Consider the following 8,858-nt stretch of genomic DNA (forward strand, 5'->3'; position numbering starts at 1 on the left):
ATGGCAAACTCTTTCACCACAACTTTCTCTCACTCTTTCTTCCTGTTTCTGTTGTAACTGTAATTCAAAGGACCAACCTTGTCACACTCTGTGTCACGCTGACTCTCCCTCGAAAACTACATTAAAGGTACATGTGTCTGTGGAGTGCTCAGCCACTTGCACGTTAATTTCACGAGCAGGCTGTTCCGTTGATCGGATCAACTGGAACTCTTGTCATCGTAATTGACAGAGTGCCACGTGCAATACATCAACCAAAGTTTCCATAAGGAGGTTCTACTTGAAACCAAAATATGCTTTCCAAGCAAGTTTCACAAACTAGAAGAAATTTTCATTTTTCGGGGGGAAAAAACAGACATTATTTACAATGGACGGTTAGGTGTCATCTTGTTTGTCATCACATTTCGGCTGATGTACTCTCCAGTCTTCATCAGGTGTTCTGGTGGAATAACAGTACACAAGATGAGGACACCTATCCGTCCATTGTAAATAATGTATATAATTCTTCATCCTCAAAATATAGAATAGTAAAAAGAGACATTTCTTGAAATGTGCCAAAAAAGTTATTTCTTCACAAATGTAAAATGACTGATGGATGAGGAAACAACCTTCAAAAGTCTGTTATTTCAATGCATACACACGTGAATGTGTGTGTGCACGTTCATGCACACGTATGTTACCTATCACAACAGTTTGTTTTCAAGTAAACATGTCATATTCTAGCAGAAAACTGCCATCTAAACAGAGGTTTGCTTAAATATTTTATCAGAATAAATACTTAGTTTATTTTCATTAAAAAAAAAAGATTCGGCAAGTTTCTTTTCACTGGAGAAGTCATGTGAAATTGTGTTGTATTCAAAGGATCATTTACTTGTGACTTCATGAAACTCCTTCAAGTGTGTGACTCTCCTCTCTTATATAATCATCGTTATTTTCTGCGGTTTTATTCTTTGACAAATTCAACCATTTAACTATGGGCAACATATTTTGTCTTCCATGTTATTCAAATATGACAATTATTTTGAGTCTTTGAGCAGACCAAGATGAAGACCTCGCTCAGTAAAGGAACTGTTCTGGGCTCAGCACAGATTGAATTTACCCTTCTTAGTTTTAGAAAGTCAGTAAAAGTGTTTTAGTAGCACTTTTATAAATAAGTTTATTGCTACAGATTTAGCATTTAAACTCACCATGTTTGGCCAATCTGCCTGTATTATCTCCAAACTAGACAGATCTGGCCTCTCACACGTACCCTACAATACTATTCTTAAAATACACAATGTCATTGAAATCTCAAAGCTTGAAGGTAATGCATGACTAATTCCTATCAATGGCAATAAATAAGCCTTGAAAAGGGTTAAAACTAAATTTATTCCACCTGGTTTATATAAACAGCAACTTACAGCTTCGGACCACTTTATTATTTCGCTGTGTATTCACATCGCATATAATGTGGGAATATAATTTCACCCGTAGTTATTCAAGCAAAAAATCAGTAACATATGTTATCAATTTATTTAGAATAATTTTGTAGAAAGTTTGATGCTAAATAATTTTGTTTTAATACTAAACATTTTTAATAGTAATTATCAATTAAAGCTTTTTGATCTAATTTAAATATCAATATACCAGAGGATATTAAAACTGTTTTTGTAAGAATGGAATTGTTTAGAGAGGTGATTAGATATACAACAATAGCAACAACAACAACAACAAATGAACATTTCAAAGTATATCTTTATTTCAAAAACGAATTTCTAACAAAGAAGCCAAACCAGTGAAGGGATCTCTATATGGTAGATAGATTTGCTAGAATTAGTAGCCAAATCCACTTCACTTCACACTTTATCCCTTTAAGGAAGGACATATTGGACAATATAGTCCTGAGTTGTCTACACTTAAGAAAATGACAAGATGGTCCTGGCTGGAATGGATTTGATCATAAGCCCTTGTTTGGTCAAGGTTAACCCGAGATTAAACAACAGCAACAACAACATTTACACAGAAATTCATTTTGCATCTAATGATAAATATTCCAGTGCAGTAGAACACTCGGCTTCTTCAAGTGCTGCCCTTAGAGTCTCGAGTGTTCGTGTTTCAGGATCACAACTTTTAAACCACTTGCGAAGCATGAGGTAACCTAGTTTTACAGTGTCATTAGAATCACAATTGAGTTCCAGCTCTGTAGTGTCAGTTTCTAAGAATATAGCTGCAAAAGATACAACAAAAAAAAATAACTGCAACAACATTAACAATAATATAAGAGATGTATAGGCTGTTATGAATATATTCAATAAGAAACTACTTCTATATGTATGAATATATTCAAAAGAAATGTTATGAATATATTCATAACATATATTGTTATGAATAGATATATATGAATGTATATGAATAGATATATATGAATATATATATTGTTATGAATATATTCAAAAAGAAACTACTTCTATAAAGAAATAAAATAGCTAAGAAACAGGAATAATATAAGACATTGTTTTCTATTTCTAAAGACAAAAATAACAAAGGTTGAAACAAAGGAGAAATTTAATTGAAAATTACACTTGAGAACATGTTTGGTAAACTGATGGCAGGAGAAATATTTGTGAAGGCAAAAGTGTATCAGAACCTCGAGAATCAACTGAGACCACCAACAAAGTATTTGATCCATTTATCCATTTTCTCTGCTCAATATTCCTGGGAGGGTTGTGGAGATAGAGACCTCAGGCACCTCCTCCATAGGGTTCCTATGAGAAGCAACCATCATATGACATTTTGGTTGGATTCCCAGGCATGAACAACTGAGACTATGGATATCATCCAACCATTTCACTCTTGGTCTAACCCTGGGTCTCCTGCTCCATTGGTTTGACTTGAAGAACCAGTCTTGTAATTCATTCCCGTGGCATTCTGATCACGTTTGTAGTACCAGAGATTTGGAGAAGAAGAGGCTCAACCTGGAGAGACTCCCTGATCTTGGAACTATACATCCTATTGAGTAACATTACTCCGGAGACCCTTTAGAGGAATCCTGTATATCTGTCTTAATCCGACAGACTTCAGATCTGATAATCAAAAGGTTATTAAATAATGTTTCTCTGTGCACTCTGTCACCTTGCAAAGTTCCCAACATGACACCGCAAGTCAAAGGATCAATGATAATCCACCAGTCGTTAATTCTGAGTCAAATTTAATCCTATTTGAGTTTTCTCCAATGAACTCAAAATTCGATCAATTCTCCTGAGCCTACTCAGTTATTATTATGTCAGTCTCAGTGAGAGAAGCCACCTCCAGTTTGGTTTGACTTGTGAATATATTCATTTTCTGGGAAATTCCCTTACGTAAATTCTCTCTTTCCGGATGGGGAGAATATGATATCATTTGGCTGTATGATCTCTATTAAGTCACTTTTTATTGAAGCATCTACAGACATGTCATGTGGTAAACTTGTTCCATTATGGCAATATAACTGGAATTATCAGCTTCCAACACAATAACCCGATCAATAATGGTTTCAAGAAGAACCTAACTTGAGGTCTTAGGTTGGAATAAAGATGCTTTGTCATGGAATTTAACTTTTGCACATTTTCTTCATTGCAATAAACTAACAGCAGACTCAGTGAAAATGTAAAACAAACCAAAACTTTGTCGTTAACTCACCTGTTCGCCCTTTAACAACATATTTTAGTTCCCTCTTCCAAAAGACAGTATTCACACTATTTGTGTTTTCTAGTTTATCCATTATTACCAACCATGCCAACCTCAGTGGATATTTTACGAAATAGCAGTAGTGCCTTTCATGCAAGTAGTTTACAGGTAACCTTTTGAGTGGAAATTACAGGTAGCCTTTCAAATGGAATACTGTAATTTTATACTCACCTACTTGCCACCAATTGCTTCCTAACCTCTTAGCCACTCTCAGGAGATCCTTCTCCTTCAGTATTGGACTCTCTGAAATAGATATTTCCAAGTTTTATAATTCATACTAGAATTTCTTTATTTCTGTAAATAGTCTATTCTTCATTATTGTGAGACATTCCTATCATCAATGGTCAACTGGTGACCACTATGGTTTCGGTGAACATTTTTGTTCTTTCTACAGTGGTGCCATGTAATAGCGCAATATTTAGGTCCACAACAAAATAGATTAACTTTCCTAAACCCTGTCTCTCTATTCAGACATCTTACATAATCTGACAACGTTGCAATTATCACATTTAATTATCATTTGATAAAACAGTTTTTCTCACAGTTCTGTCCTTTCTTTCTTATATCTGTGCCAAATCTATGACATATCATTGTTCTCTCACTTGTAGATTTCACTGACCAATATTCTTCTTATTTTCTTAATAGCAATGTCAGCCAAAGTGGTCTCCAAAGATCTAGCCACAAACACATGACAGATAACTTCAAGAAGGTTAAACATAAACCTGGCCACTTTGTGGATAATTTTGAATCTACCAACAATCAGTTCACAAGAACATCATCTGATTCAGGAAATATTTCAAGACTTCTTAATAAATTAGCATTTTTCAGGTGAGCAATGATTAGTTCTAAACAGGTGGAACAGAAAGTGATATCAGGTGTCCTAAAACAGTGTAGCCTTGCACAAAATCTCATTAACTACATATAACTGTTCAACCACACATTATTGCACGAAATATCTGAAACGGTACGTAAGAAATGATACTAAGGAATATATAAGCAAGACAGGAATATAGATCACACTGCAAGCACAAACTCCTTAATTTTGCAAGAGTTTTGACTTATTTATTGCTTATAACCCGTCTTCTCTTTATGCCATTATCTCGATGTCTCTACTCTTGTTGGACAATGAGGTTATGTACCATCATCCTAAACATTTTACAGGTTTCTCTTTAACCTTTGACATGGCTTTTGCTGCTACTTTGAATTTCATTCATTTCTGCTGACCTTTAGCAAATGACAGCATTACTTATTTGCCTTAAACCACATTCTTGACCAACTAATTAGTTAATCCAGTTTATCCATAACTATTCGTATATCCTTTTAGTCTGTTGTTAGCATTGTCACATCAGCCATGGATGTTTTCTCAGGTGATTTCCTCTGAGCCATTTCTTCTGATTAATCTGCTGATCTAATTAACAACTCCATAACAAGCACAAACCAAATGACTCATATTGTGCAACCTACAGCAATTCTAGTTTCAAGGCGACGCCAGTCTGCTGTGAAATTTTTCCTCATGCACCGAGTTTTAAAATCATTATAGTGGTTCTTTATTAGATTCTTAATCATCTCTCATATATAAAAGAAGTCCACTACTTTCATCAACAATTTATTTAGCATTGGCCATATCAAGCCATACAACATTCAAATCCCTTTTATTTTTCTTTGTGCCTTGTATCACATCCCAGACTGGAAATACATGTTCTACACATCCAGGAATGTCAGGGATTCCACTCTTCTGGATGCTTCCCGTCTCATAGCCATTATTTTGTAGATTTACAGTTGACCTCTTATCAAGTACACCCATATAAATCTTGCCATCTACATTCAAAGATCGAAAAGAGTGTGAACTGGTCAATCAGATTCCCTTTAGTGTCCTTTGATAGCTGAACTCCTTCTACCTTGTATCAGTCATCAACCAGTTCACCTTTATGTCACAACTCTCCAAGTAATAAGTAATACACATGACATAATTGAGTACACTTTCTGTGGTACACCATCACCTCCTGGGGTGCTCTTTGCTTGAAATATTTGATTGCTGCTTTCGATGGATATTTGAAACTGTCCATGGGTGGGAGTGGTTGATCTCGCTTTGGGTCAATGTAGACCTTCTGCATTCACCCATCCAGTTCATCTTTATTGCATTTTAGCTTCCTGCTCTTAGCATCTGCAAACAGCATCCTTGTAGCCCCATAAAGGTTCTTAAGGAGCTGCTCCCTAATCTGTTTACTCTCTCTGTGACATTTCTTTGCATAAGTTAGAGAGGAATGTTTAATCTTCTTGACCTCATGACAACCTTTTTAGTGCTTTTGGTAGCATAAAATGTACCCAAGGCTCTTTATAATGTGGTTGATGTTGGGGAAGACATGCTACCACAGATAAGCTGGAATGTTTAAGTGAGATGTGTTCCTCATCCAATCAAGGTGGGCAGTGACTGTTAATAAGAACTGACATGGACGGTGACCACCCATCCAGTTGATAGGAGCATGGAAATCACATGATAACTGATGAGGACGATGTCATTTATTGCACTGTATCTTGCAGCCAGTATCTATCTTGGAGAGAGAGAGAGAGAGAGAGAGAAAGAGAGAGAGAGAGAGAGAACGGTTGTCTCAGCAGCAAACCAAAGTCTTCTATCTGGATAAAGACAATGTTTTGTGGCTGTAATGATAGATTTATTATCAATGAAAAAGGACAGGGTATTCACACTTGGCACACATTTCATTATGTCCACCAGATTATGAGATATATCTGCCCAAACAACATCAACAACAACAATATCCTATCAGTAAACATAGTAAAAAAAAATGTAAAATAAACGAAAACGTCATTAACGCACCATTTATTCCTAAATTACGACATATTTTAGTTCTCTGTTCCAAAATACAATATTAACTCTATTGTCTTCTAAATTATCCATTTCATGAACCATGCTAACCACATTAGATATTTTGTGAAATTTCAGTAATATCAATATATTTAATAAAATTATTATGCAGCTAATCTCTTTAAATGTAAATTATGAATGGAACCTGTTCTCTGTCATTCTGATAAACTAATAAAGGCTCAGGTGAAGATTATATTTATAGAAATCCACGAGGTACTGATCTTTTATACTCACCAATTTGTTGTGATGTTGTCAGCACCTCCTTCACACACATTGGAGTCTCTGAAATGAATATTTTCAAGTTTTACCTTTCATAGTATAATTTCATTATCTTTATTAATAATCTATATTTTATTATTGTGGGAAGGGCATCAATACATTTTTTAACAGGTGGAAAGCGGTCCTTGCCTTACTTATTCTCGTTTTAATATCTTCGTCGGTGCCGCCGGAGAACGTTATCTTACTACCTAAATACCTAAACTCAGCTACATCTTCTAGTTCACCAGTTTCTAGTTTAATACGTTCACTGTTTTTTTCATTAACGCGCATAATTTTTGATTTGTCGCAGTTGACTTTCAATCCTAGTTTGGCAGCTACTGCTTCTAATTTTGACGTTTCATTTTGCATTTGGCTATATGTTTGTGAAAATAGCGCTATATCATCTGCAAAGTCAAGATCTTCTAGAGCTTCTGCATCCATCCATTCAATGCCTGTTTGGCTTTCAATCGTAGTTTCCTTCATAATCCAATCTATAGCTAGTAGAATGTTATTGTATGGGGCTGAGACATGGCGAATAACAGTTAAGTTAAATAAGCAAATACAATCATTCATCAATAGGTGCTTGCGTAGTATACTTAAAATCAGATGGGCCGGACACATCAGCAATATGGAGCTATGGCAAAGAACGAATCAAGTTTCGATTAGGGAGCAAATATTTAAGAAAAAGTGGAAGTGGATTGGTAGCACAATTAGAAAAGACACACCAAATGTAGTGAAAAGTGCTTTACAGTGGAATCCGGATGGATATAGAAAGAGGGGTAGGCCTAAGAACTCGTGGCATAGATCAACAAAAAAGGAACAAGAGAAAGGGGGACATTCATAGCAGAGTATAAGTACAGAAGTGAAAAATTATGCGACATGAAATTCAATTATAAGTGTCCTATTTTCCGCGTTGGAGGGTTAAAGGCAAGAAAGAAAGGGAAGGGCATCCAGTTGTAAGAGCTGTGTCAAAACTGACCTCACTTGTACTGGTGCCACATAAAAAGCACTTAGTCCACTCTGTGGTATGGATGGTGTAAGGAGGGGCATCCAGCCAAAAAAATCATGCCAAAACAGATACAGAAGTCTGATGTACAAACCATTCAACCCATGCCAACATGGAATCAGACATTAAATGATGATTATAATGATTTCTATCATCAATGGTCAACTGGTGACCACTATGCCTTTGGTTCACATATTCTACAGTGTTACTATGTAATAGTACAATATTCCGAACCACAACAAAATAGACAAACCTTCCGAAATTCCTCTCTCTACATAATCTAACAATTCTGCAATTATCTAATTTAATTATTAATTGATAAGAGTGTTTATCTCTTAATTATGCCTTTCTTTTCTTATCTCTGTGCCAAATCTGACATATCATTGCCCTCAAAACTCTGGACTTCACTAACCAAGATTCTTCATATCTTCTTTTTATTTCTGATGTCAACCCAGTTCATTGACTAAAAATACAGAAATAATCCATTTTGTATGTTTGTCGATCTTGTACCCAAGAAAAACAAAAGAACTACATAGAAGGCAACAAAATTTAAAATGTTAGGTGAGGGTACAAGATGATGATGCTACGACAAAATAAGTTTACATTTCCAGTATGTAAGTGTTAGAAAGTGAATTGAATGATAGCAGATTGATTATCATGTTGATGGGCTATATCCTCATCATCATCATCTTTTAACGTCTGCTTTCCATGCTAGCATGGGTTGGACGATTTGACTGAGGACTGGTGAAACCAGATGGCTACACCAGGCTCCAATCTGATTTGGCAGAGTTTCTACAGCTGGATGCCCTTCCTAACGCCAACCACTCAGAGAGTGTAGTGGGTGCTTTTACGTGTCACCCGCACGAAGGCCAGCCAGGCGGCACTGGCAACGGTCACGCTCAAAGTGGTGCATTTCATGTGTCACCCGCACAAGAGCCTGTCCAGGGGCACTGGCAACGATCTCGCTCGAAAATCCCACGAAGGCCAGCCAGGCGGCACTGGCAACGT

At 36.1% G+C, this 8,858-nt stretch overlaps 1 protein-coding gene across 1 annotated transcript in view; it reads right to left on the bottom strand.

Annotated features, from left to right (window-relative positions):
- Window positions 1-3,902: 3,902 nt before the first annotated feature.
- Window positions 3,903-8,858, bottom strand: part of LOC106878428 (E3 ubiquitin-protein ligase MIB2) — a 24,072-nt gene continuing 19,116 nt past the window's right edge. Inside the window, exons 6-7 of the mRNA XM_052977858.1 lie at window positions 4,305-4,451; window positions 3,903-3,945 (exon numbers count right to left, since the gene is read on the bottom strand). Of these exons, the coding sequence (XP_052833818.1) occupies window positions 3,903-3,945; window positions 4,305-4,451 (190 nt within the window). The remainder of the gene's footprint in view (window positions 3,946-4,304; window positions 4,452-8,858) is intronic.

This window comes from Octopus bimaculoides, chromosome 29, assembly GCF_001194135.2.
Source record: "Octopus bimaculoides isolate UCB-OBI-ISO-001 chromosome 29, ASM119413v2, whole genome shotgun sequence".
NCBI lineage: Eukaryota > Metazoa > Mollusca > Cephalopoda > Octopoda > Octopodidae > Octopus > Octopus bimaculoides.